A 26,970-nucleotide genomic window follows, 5' to 3' on the forward strand; every position below is an offset into this window, starting at 1 on the left:
CCGCCCGCGCATGCTCAGCCCCGCCGCCCCTGGACCCAGCCAGGGAGCCAGATCCAGGGCAGCCTCTTAGGGTCCCACCTGCCCATTACGGGACAATGGTGGGTCTTTACTGAGGTGCTGTGTGGCCCCAGTGAATTCTCGTCCCAAATATCATACATCGAATTATGTTAATAATAGTTTTACAGTTGACACTTTTATGGCACCTGCTTTTCAAAACGGTAATCTATGTACAGTACACACTAAAATACGAATCAAATAGAACACGTAATTAACCAGAAAATTCCCTACTGTGAACCTGGAGGGATCAATTAGTCAATAAGCGCCACATACATACTCTGTGCTCAGGTCTGTCTGGGCGTCGTGGATCACAAGAGGAGACAGAATATGTCTCTTCTCTCGAGGAGCTTAAAATGTAAAAGAAACTGACGCATTTGCAAGGAAACGAACACATTCAAAGGAAGAGAGGTCGACAGCCTGATGCCTGGTAGATAGCAAGCACTCGATAGACGTTGATTGAATGACTGAATAAGCAACTTGGTGTCAGGCTGTCTAACAAAGGAACACATCCCTATGGGAAGTCAGAGAGTGGAAAGGAAAATGCAGATGGGAATAATCAAAGTGGGCTTTGAAGGATGAAATCCAAGAACCGGGGAAGGACATCCAGGCAGGAACGAGAGCTCCAGGCACAAGCCTGGACACCAGGACTGAGGAGAGACCATCCGGGCAGGAAGGAGGGAAGCTCCACCGGAAAGGCAAGAGTGCCCGGAAGCAGTGAGCGAAAGGCAGGTGAGCCGTCTCAGGTGACGAGAGAGGATGGAGGCTCAGGAATCAGTGGAGCGGCCAGTCGAGAAGCACTGAAGGACAGGAGGAAACTGGCGATTTGGGGCGCCCGGTTTGGCAGTGGCGCGTGGAATGAACTGGAGGCCGAAGGGAATGAGAAAGGAAGTTTTATTCGGTGCACACGTATGCGCGAAACCCAGGAGCAGCCAACTTTACAGTTTTTAGGGATTTGTTCATAAAATCAGAAATGACCCAGAGTATACCCAGGAGCACGAGTGAGTGAGTTTTCACACTGTGCTGCCCGACTTCATATCCGGTCCACACCCAGAGACACCAACTCCTGACAGCTCGGTTTACCGATCCCCACGGGGACGGTTAGGAGGCATCGTTCGAGAGAGGGATGTCGAGATAGGATGAAATTATAGAAAATGCAAACGATGGAAAAAAGTGTTGGCACCACATCCTCACATTACTGCATTTAGTAGCATTCAGAGACACTTAAGTCATTTCCTTAGGAAGCTCTATTTGGCCCTTTCTCAATTCCGACTGGCATTTTTATTATCATAACTGATAGCAGGTGTTTGAGAAGAAATCCATTAGTATGCAGGGATGGAAATTACATGTTCCAAATGAACTGCGTAGCCTGCGAGATATGCTGAAATCTGCGTAGCTAAATGCGAGCAGCTATGAAGCACGTGCCAGGAACAGCATTTAAACAAATTATCTGAACATGCATCCATATAGGAATAGGAAAGCGCGGCCATCCATTATTTTAGGGGTTCTCTAATAAGCTCGTGCGATGGCACCGCGGGCAGTTACCCTTGGCTAAGCCAAGTGACCACTGTTCCCGCCAAGGAGGACACAATGTCGTTTGCGTTTCTAGGAGAGAGATGTGATGGCATTTGATAGATCAAGAACTCAGCAGCTGCAACTCGACCCATTCCCATCCGCTTCCCCCCAACCCCGAATCTATCCACGGCCAAGCCCATCGACGACTGGATAATTAGGGCGTATAACCGATTTATATTCCTGATTAAGTGATTTCAAGCTAGATAGTTCCAAGAATTTTTTTTTTTTGGTTATTCACGTGGCGGCAAGGTGGTTATCTTCGAAAGGGTGAGAAATTGTATATTGACTCCACTTAACTCGAGGCCACCTGTTTGTAAACATTATTTGCTGTCACTCTGCCAGTGCTGAACCCACCCCTCAGGCGAGGCCTCCTGGAAGAAGCTAGATTTGCTTCTTGGTCCAGAGCTCTAAATGAAACAAAATCCTAATGATTTCTAACTTAATATCATGTCTCAGCGTATTAAAAATTCAGAAACCTGAAAGGTCTACTCTTTTATTTCTCTATTTTCCCCCTTCTTTTAGTTCTTTCCGGGACAATGTATTAAATTAAACGGGTTTGAAAAATGTATAATCAAGTTTCTGTGATGAAATTTACCCTTGAGAGACTGCACAATAAATCCACTATTCAAATAAGCATAAGGATTAAAAATAAACGACAGTATGCCTCTGTTTGTAAGAATCCCCAAGGAGTGTGCTGTGTTCCAATAAATGGAATATTTAGCTAAGAGCCACCACATGTGCATTACCAATTTTCAATTAAAAAAAAAAAAACACGATAAGACACTTTAAATGTAAACTATTCTCAACATAATTAAATCTTTCTTTGGTGATTTTAAAGGCACTGCTGAATCTGGTGGCACCTCTGGATTATTATTAATTCATTCACCAATCTACTGTTTATTGAGAGGCCAAAAGTGACGAGAGTGAATGAAAATCGATCCGAAGATAATATCGCACCTCTGAAGAGGTTTAAAGCTATCACATCGCCTCACTGTATTCTTTCCTAGATTCTATATAAACCATAATTCTTATATATTAATTATGGTCAAAGTGACCTCTTCCTCTCTTTCCTCTATTAGTTATGTTTCCATGGGAACAGATAATGAATGACGAGCTTAACTTCTTTAAGTAAATAATCTGGTGAAAGCCTTGAAATTTCTCTCTTACCAGCCTGAGCCAGACTCAGAAAAATAATTAGTATTATATGAATAGATGTAAGTTATTTTGGGTCATATCCCAGGAAGCTAATAGTATGTTAGTATTTTTTCCATGCTCAGGCAAGACGTAACTGAATACTAAAACACGTTAACATATTGTTTCTAACGCTATCTGGATTTCTCAGGCACGGTTCGTCTTGGAGTCTTTGGGGGTCTGTGTGTGTCACCTGCTCCCCCCGCCCCGCCGATCGTCCCTGCTGGACGATCACGCTGCTGACCTGGGCACTTCTTTCTTCTTTCCTGCTTGCAAGGAAAAGTTCTTTTCAAGGATTTCATCGGTCGTTGCCCACATAGGCAGTTGGAGGGTCCAGAGCACAGGATGACTGGTCGGATCTGAGGCTTGGAAGCCATCTCCGCGGTACCTGTTCACCTTCCGGCCCCACCGGCCTGGCGACTCAGGGACTCTGCAGGCTCCGTCGGCCTCTCTGCATCCCGACTCCTCCTGCAGGGTGCCCGGGGGCCTCAGCTGACCTTCTGTGTCCCCCCCGGTCTCCGAACCAGCACATGGAGAGCAGGTGCCCACGGACCACGAGTATCTTCTTTGGACTCTTCTGTACCCAAGAAATAGTGTGTGTGTATGTGTGTGTGAAGCCACTGAAAATTTGGGACTTATTTATAAAACAGCTGCTGTTACTCTAACCCCAGTGTTTCTCAAACATCGGCCCACGTCAGAATCTCCTGGTGGGCATGCTGAAACATATTTCTGCGCCCTACAATATGGTATGTTCCAAAGGAAGCCTGAGGATTTGCATTCCTCCGAGTTCCCAGGTGATGCAGATGCTGCTGGGCCCGGGGCCACTTTGAGAACTGCTGACCGCCGCTCATCCCATCACCTAGTTCCCGAAATGGGTTCCTGGTTAGCTCACTTGGACAAGGACTCCTGGAGGAACCATACGCGTGGCTTCTCATTCTGGCTTCATTCTGGACCTTCCTGTGCGGATCCCAGCTCCATGCTCTGTGCCCTTGAAGGTGGCCCCGTCCCAGCCCTGTCCCAATGCCCTGAGCACCTCCTCAGGGCATGAGGTGGGGGGAGACGGGCAGAAAAAGGCGTCGCTCTGTTTTCCTTCTCCATTTTCCCCAAATAACAGTGGCAATAGCGGCGGTAGTCATAGCGACAGAGGCAGCAGGAGCTCAGGATGTCTATGTGCCGGGCAATGGGCTAAGCAGAGTCTAATTACACGATATCCTTTACCCCTCACAGAAACATGACGTAGGAAAGACAATGCCTTCCATTCTGCAGGTCACGGAACTGAGTTCGTGAGATGCGGAGGTTGCACAGGCTCACACTGGGTGGGGCTGCAGGGTTTGTGGTCAGCGCATGTCACTCCAGCACCTATATTCCTGGACGTAATGGCCCGGCTGGCCGAGGTGCGGGTCCAGGCCTCGGCTCGAGAGAGGAAGCAGGGACGATACTGCAGGGGCCATGTGCTCCTAACGGGGCGGAGCGGGGCGCGGCCCATTCCCACCTCTGTGTGGGGGAGTGTTCTGTGAGGAGGAGGCCCGGCCATGAAAGCAGAGCGCGTGGCCCTATTAAAAAATAAACACACGTATGTCCACTGCGGGAGGAATCTGGAAAGGTCCACATGGAGGTTAAACTCACCCGCCGGGCTGTCTTGAGGCCTGATTCCGACCACTCAGGGTCTCTCTCCTCTCAAGTGGCCACACCGAAAGCCACCGATGGCTGAGCCCCGGAGCCTGGGTGGTTAATAAGGCCCAGGAAGGCAGCTGTGTTTAAGGCCCGATGCTGCTCGGGGGGCTGGCTCCTGGAGGACCACGGCTGCGGCCGACCCCATCCGTCTGCGCTCACCTACGTCCAGGCTCCGCGCTGGGAGGCGAGGTGGCTGCCACTTGGACCTGATCGATCTGGTTTTCAGAAACACCCGTATCCCTGCCGAAGCAGCAATCTTCCTCAAATTGCTCACGGAAATTCCCTCTGCCACGTTTTCGCAGGATTATTGTTATTATTACCACGTAGCCTTGACATAACAGTTCCTCTTTGCGGTGTGTATTGGGGTCTGCGCATTAGCTATTTCCAGGGAGGGCTAAGCAGATGCACAGTGTGGCGTCTCTCTCCATCTTTGTGGGGCCAGTGGGAGGAGGGTAACGTGCAGGGCCCAGGTAAGCTAGATCCCGTTACTGTAATGGCTTACGTGGGACCGTGGAGGCAGCAGGTGAGTCAGGAAACAGAGTCCTCTGTCCCTCCCTCCACGTGGCTCTTCCTAGTGAGGGCTCCGCACCCATGGCCGCCAACGTTACTGGGGACTCACGTCACGTGTTCACTCATCTATTGACATTATCCTGAGACCTCCCACGTGCACCCTCACTGTCCTCAGAGAAAAATACGCAAAGGACAGAGGCATGCCCGCTCCTGGCAGCGGCAGGATGAGTCGGTCATTTGGAATGTCGCTCACGGGGTGAGGGACGCCCTGGGAGTCCTTGGGGAAGCCCCTATGCAGGAACCTCTGTAAATAAATCGTAGCTGAGGGCTGCTCCCGGCTCAGCGGTCCCTGCCTGACCTCGCAAGTTCCCCGCCCACCAAAGGCGGGGAGGACAAAGGACAGGTATGGACTCGGTGGCAGCTCCTGACCTTCCCCACGGGGCTCTCCCCACGGTGTGGTTATGAAGGAGAGCGGCCTCCGGCTCAGGGTGGAGAGGGGGTGCCCTTCCAGAAGAAGGCGGGCCGGGCCGGGCCTGGACGCCAGGCTCACACTCCTGGGAAGCCCGATGGAGACACGTTCACGGAGGACCCAGCAGTCCCCAGAAGGGGCCAGCGCCTAGGCCGACAGGCCAGGATCAGGGGGCTGGAGGAGTCCAGGCGGCAGGACGTGGGGAGGGGCACCCCGTGCTCCTTTTCCTTTTGATTAGACATCAGTTGCCTTTTCCACAATCCCAATTTCCACTTCCAAGACACAGGACTGCCTGTCTTCCATCCTCTGAAGCCGTTCCAGAGTCTAGTTATGGAGTCAGGCTCGGACAGACCCAGATAAATCACGTAATGACACGGGCTTTCAGGCACAGGGACCCCTCCCTTGGCCACGCACCCCTCCCTCACAGACAGCCCCGCCCGTGGGCTTTGCTCTGTGCAACTCCACCCTAAGTCGTACTCAATCTTGTCCAGAGAGCGAAGCTTTAAACAGCACTCTTCCCCCAAAGGGACACGTCCTCTCAGATGAGGACCTGCTAGCGTTGCAACTGACGGCTGTCACCTTTGTCCTAACTTGAAGGTTTCTCTGTCTTTTAACAAATGGTCACTTCTCATTTTCTTCAAGAAAGCTTCCCCTCAAGAAGTGACGTTTTCCAACTGCTAGAACCCCCGACGCCACACACACACACACGCATTCCACACACACACACACACACACACATGTAATATTACACGCGCAAGACATGCGACACACACGACATGCCCACACACACATCGCCAAGACACACACATGCACACACGCGACACAAATAAAGGCGCTGCGACACACATGCACACATACATACACACACATGCTGCATGCACACGGTGCGACAACACAATATGCACACATTACGTACACACATGTAATATTACGCAAGACATGCAGGCGACATTACTCCACGCACACACACATACATACACACACGCACACACGCGCACTTGAACTGGTGGTTTCTACACATCGGACACGTCCACACTCTGAAGTGTGGGAGCATCGAGGTCGGCCCAAAAGTACCGCTCGTTCTCAGTTCTGGGCCTCGCCTTTTGCAGGAAGTCGTGACTTGCCCCGCAAAGCTTTTATTTTATAACGCCCAATACTCGGGATAACAGAGATGAGTTGAACAGAAAACCCTTTTCTTGTCTTCGTTTCCGTGCCCTAGTCTAAACTCTGTCTAGTTTACGAAGCGGGAACCAAGCCTTTGCTTTTAAGCTCGGTGGGAAGTGGCGGGCAGTGACTGAGCTTGGGCTGCCCCCGAGTCTCCCCTCCCCTGTTCTCGTCACCAGCGTTGGCGCTGATCCATGCACACGCACGTGTGCCTGGCATTAGGGCAGAAAGGATCCCCATCCTCTCTACATATGCGACCGAGGCAGAATGACAGAAGTATGAACAGCAACTGGCATCTCAAGGCCACCGTTATTCAAAGTGTGTTCCACACGCAGCCTCCAGCCGGCCCTCTCTCCTTGACATCTCTTAAACGAGGATTCCTGGACCCTCCTCAGACCTTCTGAACCCGGGTTTCTAGAATGCGGCCTGGAAACATGCGCTTCGACAGGTTTCTCGGCCCATTCCAACGCATGCCGAAGATTAGAACCACTTCCCCAGCCTTCTAGAAGGAACCAGACCTCCGCTTCCTCAGGCTTCATCACCTTCTTCGCCTCTTGCATCTCTTCCATCATTTTTTGGACACCTGTTTTCTCTCAGCCTTTTCCAACAGCTTCTCTGTTATCGAAAGACCCTTCTCTCCAGCTTTTACCATCCGATGTGGCCTTTTTTTTGGATTCTCCGCCGTCTGCCTTGCTTCTTACATTTTATTAATCTACCTACCTGTTCCTCCCTGGATGGTATTTACTGCCTCTCCTGTGATGATATTGTGACTGAATGCTTTCATAAATCTTCCAGGCGGTGCCTCCAAAACACATTTTTCTGATCTACTAGATGTCGCTGTGCATTACTTTCCTTCGCGGCCGTATTTCTGGAGAGAGTTTCTGCTGCTGTGGGTTTGTGGCTTGCACCCAGGAAAGGCCCGGCTGACCCGCTGTGCTCTGTGGGAACGACCCGCCATGACCGAGCCTCCCGGGCGAGGCCCGTCGCGTGTGTACGCTGTCCCCAGAGGCGTCGCTAGAAAAACGGGGGGAAACTGGGACTCTGTTCTTGGCCGTTATCACATGTTTCTGCATCAAGCTACCTTCATTTTCTCTCTCCTCCCAACCAGCCTCTTTTCAATTAACCAAAAGGCTACTTCGAGTGCACTTCACACAGATATGATGAGGGGGAGTCCCCGCCTGTGTCGTGCGGGCCACACTTGAACTAATAAGTCACCTCCCTTCCGTTTCTTATTTCTTCGGTCCTGTATTACCGTCTACGTCAGTCACTTCCTTTCCGCTAAAGCGTTTTATCTTTTACCCCGTTTTTATTTTCTTCTCATTCTCATATTTTATTCTTACCTCAACCTGTTTTTTTTTCCTTCTTCCTCGCCTATTATTGACAGCTGTTAACCCTCACGTTCCATGCTAGTGTTTTCAGTGTTTTATGTGTCAGAATCTCCTGAGGAGTATTTTAATAACCCAGCTGCCTGAGCATTGACCCCTCAGGCACTGGCATATTTGTATGAAGCCTCCCAGGTCCTTCTCACGTGCAGACAGGGCTGTGAACAGCTCACGTACATCCTCTGTTACTCACCGGTATCCATTCTCAGCATCGCCATAGTACCTGGTATTTACAAAATGCCACGGAATCCCTTAATTGATTATTTCTTCTTACGGCCTGGAGGGGAATTCTCTTCGGATGAGCCTTGTGTTACTGCTGAGGAAGCTGAGGCTTGGAAAAGGGGCGTCGTTTGCCGAGCTACGTCGGAAACAGAACTCAGAAAGCTCATGGGGCCTCTGACCTTGGCAAAGTTCTCTCTTCGCTCTATTCAGTGACTCTATATTCTCTCCCAGGGCCACCGATTCTCACTCCTGTAGGCCACTTTCTTAGAGCCTTTCTAATGATCTGACCACCCAAGTGACCTCTCTTCAAAAGAACATTGTAGAGAACTTGGCATTTCTCAGTCAGGCCCAGAAAATGGGAAGGAATTAGGCAAGGAAGCCCATCAAAAACTTATTTTCACAACTCCTGATTTCTCATCCATTCAGATGGCTTCCAGTTCACATTCTTCAACTGGACACATCTTCTCATTACTTTTTTTCATCCCCAGAGCTCGAGTGCCACAAAATCCCGCTTCGATAAAGTCGGCATCCATCTTCTCTGAGTCCTTGGGCACGAGAAAGTGCACGTATTTTAAAAACTACCTGGATGGCTAAATTATAGCATTTTTTTTTTTCCTGAGAGAGGGTTGTTCAGACATTAAAACCCTCTATGTATTGAGCACGATCATCTTTCTCACTTCCCTACGAAAAGCGGTTTTTGCTTTGCTCATTAACATGATTTGTTCCGGGTTTCTGATGAGCATAATTTTTCAGGTAGCAACGTTTTACTCTTACCACATCTCCTTAAAGAACCCCCTCCAAGTGCCAAAGGCCCAGTTAAGCACTATCCATCAAACGCTAATGCTTTTAAACACCTCTACCCCTTTTCGTAATTGAGAAATAGAGCTGTTTGGGCAAGTTTACGAGGTGACCGTGATTGAATTAAAGAGGTCAGGGATGGAACAGACTTCAAACTCATATTCGATGATTTTAAAGAAATGACTTCCCTCCAATTAAGCAGGAATTAGCATGAAATATTTTATTTCAGAAAGGTTAAAAGAAGTCCTCTGAGGAGGCAGGTCTCTGGTTCCCAGCGTTTCATGGAACACTGGAGAGGGGTGCTACGGATATAAAGTGTGTTGTTTACGTAGTGCCGATGATCTGGCGTCAATTACAATATTCCTTAGGGGCCTAAATGTTATACGGAAGGGGCAAAAAGTCCCATGTACATTTTAATTTCTATTTTAAAAGCCCCAGGACCTAACAACTTTCAATTACTAAAAAAAAAAAAAAAAAAAAAAAAAAAAAAAAAACAAAAAACCAAGATACATTTCCCATCTGCAATCATTTCAACCTTGTTCTAGAGAAAAAAGGTTCCAGCGTGACCTTCCTTATTTCTTTGCTGTTCTTCCCCTCAGCTCCACCCTTCACTTTGCCACAGCCCCCCATCTTTTGATGACCCGAAAAAGCATGCCGTTCTTCCCGCTCTAAAGTGTAGCATGTAGAGTCTGATATATAGTTAGGGAATCAGGGTTCCACGGAGGAGTGAGGAGGGACCAGCCTCATGGTGGTCTGGGGACCCCCAGGGTGTTTCTGAGGAGTAGCAGACCTGAAGGGAACTCTGGCCGGGAGGCACTGAGCCCCACGTTTCTGCCCCTGTCGACCTCGGAGGGTCGTGGAGACATGCATCATATATCAGAGGGAGAGAGATGGGCTTTAAAGCCACACACAAGTTTTGAGACTTGGGGCGAGTCAGAAGATCTTCACTAGAGCTCAAGGTCCTCGTCTGAAAAACATGGTCAGTACTGTGAGCATTAGGTAGGTGTGGTTGCTTGCTTGTTTACCAAAAAAAAAAATCCTTCAACAGATTAAACATTCATTCTTCCCAGTTTTAATTTCCTACGCGTGCATTTAACAAATTCTTGTCCACCTACTGTGTGCGGTGCAATGCGCCGGCCGATCAGGGAGGAAGAGCTGACGTGGGGTGCAAGGTCCTCCCACCTCGGGATGTTTTCACTCTTATTTGCTTAAAATGAAGAAAGAAACAACAAAACCTTCTGCAGAGGTTCTGCAGAGTTCGATGAACAGAGTGACGCAGGTTCTCAGACCCTCTCGGCGCTCACAGCTCTTTACGGCAGAGTTTACCTGCTAGTTGCCGTGACTTGTGACAGTACAGAGGGCAGACGACACCACACGGGCACGTGACCCAGCGCTGTTCCAGAGAAAGCAGAACTCTGACGAATCGCTACTCGGAGTTTTCGGAGGAGATAAGCGATGCTCTCAGAACCAAGACTGAGTCCCCATTAGTGTTATTAGGCTTTGTTTGCTGACTTTTTTTTTTTCCTTAACCTGGCACTGCAATGAAAATATCTTGGTCCCACATGCATCGTGAGAATTCACTGAATATTTGTTGTTTTAATTTTATCACCTCTTTGCATTACAACATCGCTTAAGACAATTCATGGAGGCAAAGAGCTAAGAATAGAGAAATGAATGGCTTTGGGATGCTCGGTTTACGTAAACTGTACTAGGAAGGTCTAGTATAGCAGGTGGAGACACTTCTTAAACAACTGACTGGTAAATAACTAAAGGAAGAATGAAATCTCTTATCCCACCTTCCGAAAGATTGGCCAATTATGTGCGGTCACTTAAGTTGTGCCTAAAAACTTGTAGTTACAAAGAATACCCAATATAAACCCACAGAATTTACTCGGCATTCCAACTAATTATTGCTGGGAACACACACACACACACACTCCACATCAGTTTAGAACATGGCGTGGGAGAGGACATATTACTTCAAAGGCCTCTTACAAAGCAAAACTTCCCTGAGTCTGTGCATCTCCACCAGACTGGTATTATTGTAGACCCTCTCCCTTAGACTTTTATTTTCAAGATTTATTGAGAGCAATAAGTCCTAAAATTAGATGGAGACTCAGTGAGTTGGTCATCAGCAGGGAGGCCTCCCGGGAGCCACGGGATGAGATGGGAAATCACAGGGCTGATACTGTAGCTCAGATAGGTCCAGATCAACCACCAAGCCTATGCCCGCATTTTGAGAAATGTCTGTTTTTCTCTCTTTACCTTTTTGGAGAGTCAGGCAATGGAAAACTTGGGCTGTGACAGGGTGAGGTTTAGCAAAGGAAACGTCTGACATGGCATGTCCCCACCCCAACGTACTTTACCTCTTCAAAGCATTTCTTCTTCTTCTTGCCTAAAGCCATAGAGCAGACTGTTTTTGTGAAAACACATGTCACTCAACTAGAAAAGGGACCGTGCCAATTTCCTGAATAGTTTAGAAGCTGTCATTTCTGTCGGAATGAGCTTAAAAACAGTTTCCTGGATGCACTGCCCATATTGATCCAATCTCTTTCTAGTTAGTAGGAAATACAGAACGTAATGGGGAGCTAAGCATAAGCCCTAATCGGCTTTGTCTGGGTTAACATTCAAAGGTAATAAACATCTCCAGTCTACCTCTGCCTCCAAATGGCATCACAGTGCCACACAGAGAGCAGGCATTCAAAATCCTTGGTTGATTTTATTTGGTTACTGACTCTTCTGATGCTACCTCAGGCATTTGAGAGAGATTCTGGAGCTTTTTGCCCATAAAATCCAATGGTGCCATAGAAAGGTCATTAGCCAGGAATGAGGGAAACTGGTTTTGAGTTCTAGACTTTCCACTAACTGAGGCAAATAACAAAACTCAACATGGGAATGCACGACCCTATTTGTGAAAAAGAGGAGGAGGTTGTACAAGATGATTTTTAAGGGTGTTTTCTGCATCTGAAGACACTCGTCATTCACAGTCTCCCTGCAGGTAAGAATACAACATGTATGCCTGGTTTAGAACCCGAATTATTTCTTGGATCCTTAACTTAAAAGTTATACAAATATGATCAACCCTTGGAATAAGAAATGGTAAGATGGTGTGGTCCGGGAAGGTAAGCATGTTACGGCTTACCTTCATATTATAAATTAAATGTGGAAATTCCCTAGTTTAAAGCAAAAGAAGGCAATTCAGTAAATGTCCATCATCTGATACTAGTTATTCATTACTACTTTTGACTTTCCTGAATGATGCGAAGTGGCCAGGTGATATTTCCCAATCGATATGAATTTTACCACAGATTCTCCTAGGTAATAAATATTAATTTAATATTAATATTTATAGTTTAATTATTAAAATAATACATGTATGTATTATGAAAACCTTTTTGAACTGCACAAAGAAGAAAAAAATCACCTTTGATTACACCATCTAGAAATAATTACTCTAGATGTATTGATCTACATCCTTACGGATCATTCCCTAGCCTACGAACTGCAAGAACACCACATATACAAACAGATCACTGGAATGATCTATGTGTTGACTTGTAACTGCTTTTACCATGTGAATGAACAGAAACTTCAGAAGTGGAGTCACTCACGTCAAGGGAGGCCGAAGGGGAGCCGTGAGGCCTTGGGGAAGCAGGGTTGTGCACGTCCGCACCTGGACGGCACACGAACATTGAGACTGTGCCAACTGCAAACGGTTACACCTGTTCTTCTTCTCAGCCTGGGGCTTCTTTCTCTGCTCCCCAACCTAGCGACCTGCATAGGAACCTATCCTAGTCACACTAACGTTAGTTATTTTTGCCTCTGCCCATCATAATTCTTTCAAATCAACTTACGTAAGCCCATGGGTTTCGTTTTTATAAACTCTGTCTTTTCCTCCCTCCTCCTCGGAGCACATTTTGGGTTCCTCCTGAATCCGTGTCTCCCAGATTTCATTCCTAAAGATCTTCTTTGCTCAACAATACCTTAGCAATGCATCGAGAACCTTCACTCATGCCCTCATATCGTCTTCCAAAACATGATTTATTTTAAGGCTGCGTACAGATATGTAATTGGTTAACCAGCGCTCCAGTGTTAGATATTTACTTGCCCTGAGAGTAATTCTGGTAACCGGAAATCTAAGTAACTGTGTCAGGTGGCAATGACCCAGGTGGAAAACAAGGACCTCTGGGACACAGTGCGCTGCTAGTTATGACGGGCTCGCTAAAGACCCTGCAGCCACCTGCCCGAAGCGCCAACACCGCAGTACAGACTCTGTCTTGCAACTTCCGCTCCAGAAATAGTTCTCCCTACTTCCCTGCTAGTGATGGGGACTCAAATAAAAGGTCCCTTCTCGAGCTACTTTCCAGAAGGAGTCACATGTTGTGCCCTGAAGCTGGGGAGAATTGCTGCTAAGCACTTAGTCCCTCTCTGGTACCAAGGACAGTCACCCAAGTGAAAGAGAAGAGTCTCTAAGTCATTTAGAGATGGGAAGTTTAGTTGCTCTAAACTTCCATTTCCAGGGCTTCTAAGTACAGTAAGTCCTCACTGAACGTAGCTGATAGGTTCTTGAAAACTGTGACTTTAGGCAAAACGACATATGATGAAACCGGTCTGACCACAGGCTAATTGACATAAATGGGAGTCAGTGCCTATGGTAGATTTCTGGTCACAAAAATATCACCAAACTTCTAAATAAAGACCCAAAACACTCCTAATATTATATATATATTGAAATCAATGTGAGCTATACACGCATTTAAGAAAGATGAATAAAGACAAGTGAGGTCATTATTTTCCAGGCTGCTTATTCCAGTTCAGGGTCAAGGACAGCCAGAGACCATCCTGGCATCTCAGGGCACAAGACGGGCACCCACCCTGAGCAGGACAGATCTGGACACTCTTCCAGCACAGGGCCACCCACACTCACCCACACTCACTCAGACCGGGACAATGTACACACACACACACGTTCACCTCGCGTGCACACCTCTGGGACGCGGGGGGAAACCAGAGTCCCCGGAGAAAACCCACGTGGACACGGGGAGAACGGGCAGACTCCACGCAGACAGTGTGAGTATCATACAGTGGCAGGTGGAATTTCCGAGAAAGAGAAAAAAGCAATTACTTCTTTCAATGTTTTTTCACTGTGACGTGGCACCGAACTGTGTGTGGCTGGGTGGAATTCCCCAAGGTGGCCTCTCGTCCTCGCTCTGCATTCACACACAGATCCAGCATCTTCAGGTCTTGGAGTAATGAAGTTTATGGGCAACAGTGTGAGCAGTCAAGATATAATAGCATTATGTCACCAACTGTGTTTTGATGAACAGTGCAGTAGGAAAGCTTCGGAGAAAGAGGACAAAGACGTCTATGAACAGTACATCGTGGCGCTAAGGAGTTGGTGGCAGCGTATGCTTTAATACGGTCTGGTATTGATTCTTTTGGCCAATGTCCCATTTTAATAGTGTTACAGCCACATTTTAAGTTTTAGATGGAGAGATACAGAAGAAAATCAATAGATACTATCTTCCCACTACCAACTAGCTCCATATCTATAGCTTCTCTCGGCCACACTCACATTTAAGGGACCTGAAAGATGCTTTTGGGAAGGCTAGTCCAGATATAGGGATTTTCATGACCTCAGGTATCTGCTCTGACCACCTCAAAGATTACAGCATCAACTCCCAAAGGTTCCTGTGAACAAGCCCGTGATCCGGAAAGGACATATACTATTGGTTCTACGTTTTCTATTTCTTTAACATGTAAAAAAGGAAGCTTTAAAAAAAATAATAAAATTCCCTTGTTACGCAAGGAGGTCTGTCTGGAAACAAAATCATGTAGAATTATTGTGGCTGAGCTTTAAAAAACCCATAGAAAAATGCTTATCTAGTTAAGCTATGCAGAAGGAAAACAAAGTGGAAACCACAATCTTTTGCAGTTATAACTAAGACAGTTTTGATTTTCTTCTGTCTTTATTATTCATCATTAGATCTTCCAAAATGACCAGGTGTCACTTTTAGAGGAAAAATGGGTTTTATATTTACAATGTTACATGCTGCTGGAGGGCAAAGAGGTGATCTACTCAGAGTGCTTTCCGTGAGCATCATCAGAATCACAGGTGAGTACTTGACAAATCGTGTCAGCGTTGAAAAGGATAATCCCTATTTCACAATCTGAAATTTCTACTTACTATTTATAAACTAAAATTTAAAAAATCGAAATAAATAACACTAAGGAATTCTTTTCTACGTTTAGGAAAAAAAAAAAGAAAAAACTTACAGACGTACTCAGATTCTGTCATCTAAATTCCCTCAAAAATATTCTGATTTTTTTTTGCAGAACTTGGGTAAACCACACTTAAAATCCAACAGCACTGTGTTAATTTTGCTCAAATACAAGCTGAAAACATATTTTAACATCCTGTCAGAATGAGATACTAAGAGTGTCGATAAAATGACACTAAAAAAAATGTAAATTTAGATTTGCTGTTACAAGTGGCTGCCTGGCTCTGGGACGATGTTATGTTGCTATAGTATTTTCCATAGCAACTTCGCATCTTATTACATAAATATTCCCTCAGTGTCCTTAAAGCCCGCTAAGAAAACAGGATTAAATCTACATTCCGATGTAATGATCCTACATCAACCCTTATCAGAATGAAATGCCCAGAGGACAGAGCGAACAGTAAGCTCATCATGGAGTTTCTGGCAGCCGAGAGGGCTCCAGGCTCCAGGAGCCCTGCGTGGGGGCTGTGCTAGGATCTCGCACTCCTCACTGGCCATTTGCCTACACTCTTCCCAGGTCAAGGTCTCTGTAGCTTTTCCTGAAAATTGGCTGGGGACCTCCTCACTTTTCTCCTCTGCCTACCGACGGCCCTTCAGCCCAAGCCCTTCACCAGGCTCCACGGGCTCATGGCACAAGGGAAGAGGCCAGGACTTAATGGAGCCGGCATCTGCTCTGCCAGTGCAGCTGGGAGCGTGTGCTGGCTGTCACATGGGCAGCCATCCAGAGCCCACCCTGCTCCGAGCCTGGGTCCACCAGGGGCGGACTGTTTGAGAGTCTTGGCGAGGGCTCGGCTGGGTCTTGCAGATGGGGCTGCTGCACAGTTGAGCGGGTAGAGTACTGGGGGGCGGAGAGGCGGGGGAGTCCGTGCCGTTCTCGACACAATGCGATTTCAGCAGCGCAAATCGATTTCACGTGAAATACGTGACTATGGAAAACGTGTGCGTTTGTGAGATTGTAAGGGGGCTAAGCTCGAAGATAGTTTAGGCTCCAACTGTGGATTCATAAAACAGGTGACGCAGTCTGGTGGGGCAGAAGGAGCAACTTCCATTACCAAGGGACCCTCTGCCACAGATCGACTTGGTAGCATCTGTCTCTTGCACTTAAAAGATAAAGCAATTTACAAGAAGAAATGATTCCTACACTCTTCAGAAACATGTCCATCGGTTACTGTATATGAAATCAGGATACTGAAAATCTACCCCAAATAAACGCATGTTTTAATTTTTTGGCAAGATTAGCGATATTTTTTTTTTTAAAGGGAGAAACAGAAAAAGTCTTGGCTCCTTGTAAATGAAGCTCTATTTCGGGAGTTAAGGAACAAAGCAGGCTACTTAGCCCACCCCAGAAGATTCAGTTCATCATCTCTAAGCCACATTAGTTTTAATTAATCACATTTTCTTGTTTGGCATTTGGGTTCCCAGAAGATATTCTTTTGTGGCTGCAAATAAATGCGTGTCTTTAACTCGGTGGTCGCTGATGGGCACACGACACTGCTATAGAGTCATCTTCATTTTGGGCTGTCATTACATGTGAAAACAGAAGCCTACAAACAGCTTATCCTTCCAAGCTTCCCGTCATCACGGACACCCTGCCTTTGGGGTCTGCTGGTGTGGGGAGCTTTGGCAGGTGGCCCCAGACTGGGCCATCTCACACTTCCCAAGTCTGAATGCTCATCCCTCTGCCAAGTTCTAAACAACTCCAGGCTAAGCCTGCTTAGACCACATTCAATTTAATGGGAAGCTTCTACCAGCTGCGGGTGACATGGCCGCCTTCAGTTGGCCCATCCTTCTGCTGCAGGACCTTGATCTCACGTCTAGTGTCCCCTTCCTTCTGTGCCCAGTCTGGTGCTGGGGGCAGCTGGGGGCAGCTGGGGGCAGCTTCTTCTTAGGCTCCTGCCTGACTGTAATCTCTCCACTAGGAACGCTTTATGTCTTTCAAAAGCACTCCCATGCAGGAAATAAGTCAGAAAAACAGGCAGTGTTGGTGTTCAAAGAGATCAAAAAGATAGCCAGAGAGAGCCAAATTATTATTAATTTTTCATCCTAAAGCTTCCAGCTACATACAAAACTATTTACATAGACTGAATACTGCTAATTCCAACTGAACTTAACTGTGAGTCCCTAATTTGATTCGGCTGGGTGAAAGACTTGGAAAATTCTCATTTGACTTCTTAGTGAAATTAAAAAAAAAAAAAAAAAAGTCTGTACCTATGTTGTGGTGAGTTTCCTTGGAAAGCTGACAACCCAGAAAACACTCTTTATAATTAAAAGGGTATTTGCTTCTTTAAAGAATCCAGAGTTTAAAATAGGCATAATTAAAATCCAAGAACATTTGTGCATTACAGAATGGTTTAAGGGTTTTGACTAAGCAAAGGATGTGTTGATTTTACTCTTCTAAATTGTGTGTTCCACGCACAGTGTATGCTCACTCACTAAACACTGGATGAGGGACATACACTGGGTGGTGATGTTCATTTTGGTTTATGCCGAATTTAAATTAATGGCTTTAGAACGCATTTGGCACTAGGCACTGTATTTTTATTAACTTAGAATGTTTATTTCTTCTCTTCTGAAGGTGTCTCGCACCTTTGCGGGCCGTGTAGACTGTGTCTAACCCTCTCCATATCCCCTGGGTCCGCGGTGACCGGGACACAAGAGACGCTCGACAAATGTTTCTTGATAAGGAGAGAGAATGATGCCGAGTCTCGACTTTCTGGGATGCGGCCCGCTAAGCACGTGGCCCTGCGTTTCGAATGTATAAAAGTTCCGAACACATTGGGGACGGAAATCGCCTCTTGGTGTCTGCCGTTTAAATTTAATCAGAGCACACGTTCGTAGGGTTATCATTTTCCTACCAGCGGACGGGACACAGGCATAAAAAAACAAAGACCGAAGAAGGGGAATATGCAATCGAACTTCTGTGCTCAACAAACTTTTCTTCGGCACTTCCTGGGTGAAAGGCCTAAGGCCTGGTGCTGGGCGCTGGAGGGTGACCCAGAGAACGAGCAGGGTCAGCCGTCCCTGAGGACTGACGAAACCGCTAACTCGTTTAACCCTCACGGTGCCAGGATGACCCGGTTCTGCCGTTTGAGGCCGTCCAATCTAGAACGGACTTCTTCTTCCCTTCCCTCTCCTCCCTGTGGTCCCCTGCCTCACCCACAATGCCCGGATGGGGCTGGCGGAGGGAGGAGAAAAAAGAGAGGGCGAAGGAGAGAGAGGAACAGATCTGGCTCTTGGGGTTTGGCTGGATTCCAGGACAAGGCAGACTACGCAACAATAGATTTGGACTGTTATCAAAAATGATCTTCGCAGGCTTGGAACAGGGTGCCAATCTTCTGGAGCACATGCTTTGATAAATCTGTCTTGATTTTCAAATTTATTAACAAAATTCGTTTCCATTTTTTTTTTTTCTCTATTGGCATCTCGGTTTTGCTCCAGCAAACTCCTTTTCCCCTTTTAAGATTCAGCTGGTGAGAAACAGCCTGCCCAGAATTCTATTGTAGCTACAGCACGGGGGGAAACTCTAGCCAAAGACACACCGTAAATTACTATGTGTGGTAAAAAGCAAAAGTACTATGAAATATTCTTCCTAACAGAAGATCGGAGATATACTGAACAACTTTGATTTAAAAAAAAAAATTAAACTCAAGGTATCTTGCAAGTCCCTGCATCATACATTGTGCCTTCTCCTGAAGCCAGTTCTTCCCAGTTACCCCTCAGAAATAAAACTGCGCATGTTAGTTTCTGTTCTAGGGAAGAGATGAAGGGGAAACGCACACTGATGGACCAAACTCGAGCATCCTCTGGGCGGGGGGTGCTCGCCACTGTTCTTGCAGGGGCAGGAGGCTTCTAGAAGGATGTTCCCCCTGGAATATTTTAAGAATTCCTAGGTCAGCCACTGCTTGGGAGGTCTGGGGCAAAATCTCACAGTTTTTGTAGAAAGGTGATGGGTGAGGGATTCTTTATAGAATAGAGGATTTTACCTCTTTTTCAGTATTTGGATATTTCCTTGTCCGTGAATTAGAGCTACACTTTGAGAGGTCGGCTGTTAGGTGACTGACAGATGCAAATTTGTACTTAAAATGAGTGTCTGTGTCACCTATGGTGATACAGCTGAAAGATGTTTGTGTATCCCCTCAGGCTACGGGGCCTCAGCCCTCCATCACGCCCCCGCCGCCCCCACTCTGCATTTCAAGCAGCAGTTCCGTGGGATCTGTCCAACACTGAGAATCAAGACCACACGGGAACTCTTGCTCGGGCTGTGTCCCTGAGATGAGGTGCAGGCTGATAGCCAGCTGCCTGCTGTTCGCGAGCATCTTCGGGGCCCAGTGGATTAAGAAAGGTTAGTCGCTCGCCCTTTTCTCTCACCGGTCCTGAGCACCCCGCACAAGCCACACGCCACATTCTTGGGTCCATCTCACCTTGAAGAGCAGGGAAGAGACGTTGACCTCCCGGGGGCCTGGCATTTGAACTTGAGCCCTTTCGTCTCTTCCCTCAGCCCTCCGTACGGAACCTGTGCTGCGTTTGGCTCCTTAATCCTACCGACCCCTAAGGAACAAGCCTCGCTCGCGAAAGCCTCCGAAAGTTCAGGTCCCACTGTCAGGTTCTTATCAGGTGCTGGGGAAAACCGAGACACAGGCCGGGGAAGCGGGCTCTTGGGTAGCACTTCCGAGGGGGACCAGGGCGGGGACGGTGCCTGCCCAGGGGAGAGGTCCCCAGCAGCCGCAGCAGGGGCCAGGGGCCGAGCCGCAGGTAGACGCCAGCTGCCAGGTCGCAGGACGCCCTGCGTGACCCTGCGGATCAGCATCATTATTTTTCTGGCCCCATCCCGATCAGGCTCTGAAATCATGCACATTTCTTACTTGGAAAATGGTTAGGTTGTTTTTAACAAAAAAGTCACCCCTCTCACTAGTAAAAAAAAAAAAAAAGCCACAGGTTCAAATCAAAATTTCTGATTAACTCAATGTTTTTCTCCTACGTACACCGCACGAGGCTATTAAGGATCCAAGTTTCACGTAAACCTGCCTGGTCTCTCTCTAGGAACTTCAAAAATGAAATTTTTTTTTTTGAGAAAACAATTTTTATTTCACTGAATTTAAGAAGCTCACGTTAAAACTCGCTATTTTCTTTTGCTATATGAAGGTTTGTAGGACAGAAATACTGTGAGGAAGCCAATCCAAACCCAATAACTGAGCCGTCCTAAAAAACCCAACTGAACAGGAGACATACATCGACACATAAATGGGCTCGTCTTTCAGACAAAGGATTTATGACTTCGATAAACAGTGGCCTGGTGCCTTCTTTCATGCTAAGCTCCTGAAAGATTTTAATGAATGGAATTTGAGGATAAAGGGAAATTTGTCTAAGGCAGTGGTTCTCAAACTTTTGCAGGCATCGGAATTTCCCAGAAGGCTTAAATCGGGGATCGCTGGATCTCAGCTCCACTCTCCGAGAGACAGAGAGAGAGAGAGAGAGAGAGAGAGAGAGTGTTTCTGATTCAGCTGGTCTTGAGTAGGGCCTGATAATTTACATTTCTAGTACGTTCCGAGGCGAGGGTATTGCTGGACCGGGGACCCCACTTTGAGAACCACTGCTCTAAGGACATTAACCCCCCTTGGCATGCCCTGCAGAAGGGGCTTTTCCCCATGGGCTGTTCTCTCTCATAAAGCCCCCGAGACACAGAGCCTTCTGCCCGCTCTGCCATCATGGTGACCCAGTTTGGAATGTCGATGTTGGCTTCTACCTACAAATGAGCAAAGGTTCCCTGTTCTTGGTCACCTGGATGGTTCTTTTAAAAAGCTCGGGACGGGTGAGTGTCTTATTCACCGGTGCATCACTGGTCAAATCCATGCTATGGCCCTAAGTCTCCCTTTTTGGCAACGGTGGCGATTGTGGTTCTTCCCAGGCCATTTGGACAGTGCTCTTCCCGTTGGACAAGCCGCCCCCCTTGGTGTCTGAGCATGCGTTTCCCCGGCCTGCTTTTCCAACACCGAGGGGTTTACGTCGACAGCACCCGAGGAGTTTTAAATCAGTATCTCAGATGCGACAGCACACAAACCAAGGTTCATTCTGAGCTTCTCTCCTTTCTACAACTCACGAATGATGTCTCTTTCTTTGTACTTGACAGACCAACCCTTTGATGACAGGTTAGGTGGATTAAAGTTTATTGGAAAGAAGTCTAATTCTCCATCACATTGGCTCAGGGGTTAGAAAGCTTTTTTCGGGACTAAATGATTCACATGGCAGAAATACCCCGGCTGGAACTAGACTTCACCTGCGTTCCCGCAACAGCAGTGGCTGCCATGCTCTGGCGAAGGATTTGTATGGGAACAGGCGGACATCCCTAAAAGAAGTAGAATGGCCCCAGGCCAGCGCGTCAAGAAAGAACTGGAGCGACTTAAATCACCAGGTCCCTAAGGGGGAGGTTCGAGTCCTATTATGGAAGGAGGCGTCACTCAGAGATGAAAGCTCGGTGTAACTCAAACATACGTGACTTGTGCGACCCTTTCCCGGTAGTGACCCCACCTCCCATTAGGGCAATCGTTCTGGGACTGTTTGGGGGGCGCAGGCCATCATCCACGTTACCTGACTCGTCGACTCTCATTTTCTTGGGCGGGCTGTCGCAGCTCTCGTCATCAGACATTTCCATTTCTTCCTCCCGGCGGATGCCCATGAGCTGCTCGCTTTGAGCGTTTCGAAGCTCCTGAAAGTTAAGGGCACGCGAATGTCAGTCACAGACACGCACCACCCTACCTTTTCCTAACGGTCTCTCACTCTCATGACTGACATGTGAACACTCAGAAGTCTTTACCTCCCAAGCACGGCCCCCACCTAATCCAGGAGGAAGTGCCCAAGAGGATGGGGGCGGGGGGGAGGGGCGGAGGGAGGGGACAGGCTGTGCTGTCGGCTCCGGGATCAATCCCCGCTCGCCAACAACGACCACGAGTCAAGGGCTCTTCAGCAAATTATTCAATCTTTCGAGCCTCGATTTCCTCATCTGTGGGAAAGGCGATAACAACATCCATCTAGTAGGGCTGTCGTGAGGATTATGCAGAAACACCTGTCACCACGCCTGTCACCACGCCTGGTAATGTGCCTGGCACATAGGAGGGGCTCGTAGCTGATGCTCGGGGGATGTGAGCAGAGAGACTCTGAAAAGTCTGCCACTAACCTACTGTGTAACTTTAGGCATGTTTCTTCAGCTCTCTGAGCTTCAATTTACTCCCTGGAATACCGCGACCAACATAGTTTTGAGGATGAAATGAGTTAATGTACATAAGGTACTTAGCATCATGCTAGGTGCTTGGTTCTCTAAGTTGATCATGTAGACCACCATGATTCTTCACACAAAACGGTGTCCTTGCTTGTATGCGTGTGTGCCCACGTGTGATCACACACACACACACGTATCCCATTCCAACATCCGAACAGTAAAATACGAAAAATGTTGGACAAAATAAAAACTGTTGCCTCCTTTTTCTGGTGTTTTGCACACCGCGTAGGGCATATTGGTTATGGTTATGGTGGCTCTCGCGTCACTGTAAGACCTTAGGATCGTGTCTGATGTTCTGCACTTATTAGCAGAGTGACTGCAGTGCAGGCATTTAATTTCCATGAGCTTGGTCAAGTCACACACGAATGGGGACGATAGTAACACAAGACTGTCTGAACTCGATTGTATATGAAATCTCGTAAAAAGTAAAGAATTATGGGAGACATTTTTTATAACTATGCCTAGAAATCGGGGGGACTGTAATCCTGTCTGGTAAGTCATTATATTATTATTTTATATCAACCTGTGTATTATATATTTGTGAATCTCTATCTATTCTGTTCCCTTATATGTGCTCACCTCAGGGGCAACAAAACAAAACAAAACAGGGTAAAGGCTGTATTTTTCTTTTTTACCCCATTTAAATAGAAGACTCTAAAGAAAAGTCAAGGCGTTAAAACAATTTCACTTTGTAATAAACCTATGAGTAACAACAAAACTCGATTATAACATCGAATCTGTTAACGGTGTGACTAGGCACAGTTCTAGGCACCTGTTCAATTGAGGCGCACGTGCCGGTCTGTGTTACAGGTTCTTCTGCTGAACCAGAGGCGCCCCGTGGAAACACCCTCAGCTTCTCTCTCTCCTTAACTCGCAGATTTTAACTGTAGCCCGATGGAAGGAAAATTGCTTATTGCTTCGAGTATGTGCATGGCCAGCTCTGAACCTCGGAATCACAGCTGCAGAGGTCAGGGAAAGGGGTTGGCAGAGAGGCGAGGTCCCTGGGTCAGGGTCGCCCATCACGGGGCGGTCCTGAGAGGCCACCAGGATGACAGGCCTCGCCTCGTTACTTGACCACGACACTCGGGAGAAAGAGTCGCCACTTCCTCCTTAAATAATGCCATTGGGTGTTGGAGGCAGATGGCGCACGTGATTAGTGGACGAGTTTTTAGGTTGAAGACAGCTACTCTTTCTACTGATAAAGAGCCCAATTCTCAAAGAGGTGGCCTGAAGATACTTAAAACGAGGAAAGGTCAGGTAGAAAGAATGAATGAGGCTGAAAGGGACTGCGGATTAGTCCCTGCAATTAATGGAAAACTGTCATATAGTATCTGTTCTTGTGGGGAAGGGTGGCAGAAAGGAAAAATGGGAGGGGAAGAAGAAAAGCTGAGGGTGTTTCCACGGGGTGCCTCTGGTTCAGCAGTAAATCACTAGCACACGCTAATATATCTGTAAAGGTGTTGCAGATAATTAACAGATGCTGTACATGGGAACGCGGAGAAAATCAAGCCAATTATCAAGCTTATATGCAACTGAGAAATCATCCACAATGTTAAATTACCAACTGGTACTTAATCAATTAAGTGACATGTAGGAGAGAAAATCAAAGGTAATTTAGAATTCTATTTCCTAGTATATCAAAAGAGGTGGTGGGAGGGGCGGGGAGTCCCAAAGACGGTTTCCAGGAGCATCTTCCAGGACTGCAACCATTTCTACCTCCCAGGAGGGAGCGAAGTGAGCAGGCTTCCTTGGGAGCTAAGCTGGAAGCCTCGCGTGTCCTGCTGGGCAGTGGAGAAGAGCGCCCTGGCCCCGGCCCCAGCCCCAGCCCCAGCCCCGGCCCCAGCCCAGGGCCAGCCCGGGGAGGTGGGGTTGGGGGAAGGGGGTCAGACACGGCCGGAAGTGTGATTTAGATCACAATGCAATAACCGATGATGTATTACAGAACTGTACACTTGAAGCCTACATAATTTTATTAACCAATGTCACCCCGATAAATTTCACTTAAAAATCTCTTAATTACACAGATTTTATATGCATGTAGAAAAAGGCTATAAGGATGCTCACAAATTAGAAACATTATTGCATGCGTGGGTAATGAGACTGAAATTTTTTGTGTCTTCATTTCCCACGTGTTCTTATGCTATACTTTCCCACAGCTCTTTAAGCACCGGAAAAGAAAAATAAATCGTCTCATGTCTAATTATTTTTTAAGTAACGTATTTGCTGATGCTCGCATATTAATGACAGCCTTTTTATGCCCAGATTCACTCGGCATCATGCCACTTGCTTTTCTCTTAGCATTTCTTTTAATCGTGTTCGGGTTTTATGTGAAAGAGAAAAAAACAAACAGTTCATAGATCATTCCCAAAATCCGAACCGTAGTTTACGGTGTCTGATCTGTGTTTCAAAACCCTCGATTTGTATATTTCGTCATCGACAAGGACCTTTTTCCTCCTGAAAATCAACCTTGACTCCAACCTGCGTTCAGTGTCCGGGAGAGCACTAAGTAAGCGCTCTTTGTTTTTCTGGCCCCTGAAAAATTAAAGAGAAACCCTACCCGCTCCTCGGTCATAACCCTGAGCAAAGGGACAGAACTGCATCACTCACCGGCCACCTTCCGAGGCATTTGTGAACAAAATATTTAAAAAAACGTCTTTCTTAACAATAAATTGTACTAGCACTTTAAGTGTCCCATTATTGTGAAGTCATTTGGAATTCACCATAATAACAGTGATAATAAAGACTTCATTTGGTATTCATGTGGATATTATATCTAGTGCCATTGGTATTCAACGGTAATTTAGCATTAGTTAATGGGCACTTAAAATGCTACCCAAATGATAGATATATCACAGTACTTTGTGGTTCCTCAAACTCTATAGAAAACACTTATTTCACAAGTGTGAGTAAAAATCATTAAATGAATAAACCTTACCTTCTATAAGTTTGGGGTTTTGAAAGAGGGGACTATCATTTAGAGAACTTTAATATCAACATGCTAGAGATGGAGAGGCATCCGCATGAAAAACATTCTCTCGTTCAAAAGAAGAAGAAGCAAACAAAGACAGTATACTTACTTTCGACTTACAGGTTCAAAGCGTACACTACACTGCGGAGTTAAAAATAACAGCCGGACAGACCTCCAACGACTAATGACACATCTGGACCTTCTAGGTGGCAAAGAAGGTCAAGTTCTGGATCTTCCCTTGGGGTAAATACTCACACTTCACACATGCACTGTTGCAGAGGGCAGACTTGGCTAGTCTGGCCGTTCACTCCCCTGAAAAAATTTGCTCTGGGAGAAAAAGTACGATATGACCAGCTGGCTAGCACAGGGGACCAGGACACTGATCATGACGAGGAAATGTGGGTGGAAGGCACCCTTGCCATATTTTTCACATTGCAGAACAGTGAAAAAAACAAAAAACGAAACGCCGTTATTTATTAAAAACTAGTTTTCTATTTTACGTTACACTCTACTTCATGATCGTTAGGCAGAGTGTCCTGGTTTATTTCTGAGCTCTCTCCTGTGAACGGAGGAGACTCTTGGCCCTCTGTTCTCTAAGCATGCAGTCACAGCTGCTTTCTGGGTAAGGAACGAATCTGAGCTGGGTCTCAAGCGGACAACAGCAAGACGACCGCCCGCTGTAACGAAAACCGTAATGGCTGCAGCCACATTATTCTCTGCCAATCCAGCTGTGTGATGGTGGTTAAAAAGAAATAATAAAATCACCAACCTCAGAATGCTTTCGCCAAATGTCTATGTTCTTGCGCTGAGCTTTCGAGAAATGGTCCCAAGCTTTTTGTCTGGTAGAAGCGTTGAAAACGGCCACAATCTGCTCAACTTTGGTGAACAAGGAAGTCAAACAAGACAAGTAATTTATGTTGTGATCACTATAGGGAAGCCAAGCAAAGGCACTAGGAGTCTATGGATGATGTCTCAGTAGAAGTAACATCATCAATATCCATCCAATTTGTGCCTTTCTGTACTTACATTTTAGCAAGGTTGGGGCTGTCTCCCTTCAAGTCTGACTCCATAACTTTAGGTTAAAACGAATTCTAAATATGACTAGGAACGTTCATAGTCATCTACTTCCGAGCATTCTTTAGCCCTTGTTTAAAAATGCGACTTGGAATATCTACACACCTAGAGCTAGGGATTACATGGGCACTGGCGGTGGCATGCAGATGCAGACACATAGACGAGGGGAGGCCTGGGCTGGGGGCTCGGGAGTGAAGTGGGGGTGGGGTGGCTGAATGAGGAGGAGCCAAACGGATTTCTTTCTCTTTCGGTCTCCATCTCAAGGACTAGACTTGACCGCGTCTGTGTTCCCAGTTGGGACAATAAGCAGTTGTGTCACACCGCCCCTCAATCTC

At 46.8% G+C, this 26,970-nt stretch overlaps 1 protein-coding gene across 1 annotated transcript in view; it reads right to left on the reverse strand.

Moving 5' to 3' along the window:
- The window catches only part of ENOX1 (ecto-NOX disulfide-thiol exchanger 1), a 370,860-nt gene that overhangs the window by 69,028 nt on the left and 274,862 nt on the right, over positions 1-26,970 (reverse strand). The window contains exons 9-10 of the mRNA XM_039877329.1: positions 26,331-26,519; positions 21,906-22,023 (exon numbers count right to left, since the gene is read on the reverse strand). Coding sequence (XP_039733263.1) covers positions 21,906-22,023; positions 26,331-26,519 — 307 coding nt within the window. The remainder of the gene's footprint in view (positions 1-21,905; positions 22,024-26,330; positions 26,520-26,970) is intronic.

The sequence above is a fragment of the Pteropus medius genome, unplaced genomic scaffold (genome assembly GCF_902729225.1).
Source record: "Pteropus medius unplaced genomic scaffold, Ma_sr-lr_union100, whole genome shotgun sequence".
NCBI lineage: Eukaryota > Metazoa > Chordata > Mammalia > Chiroptera > Pteropodidae > Pteropus > Pteropus medius.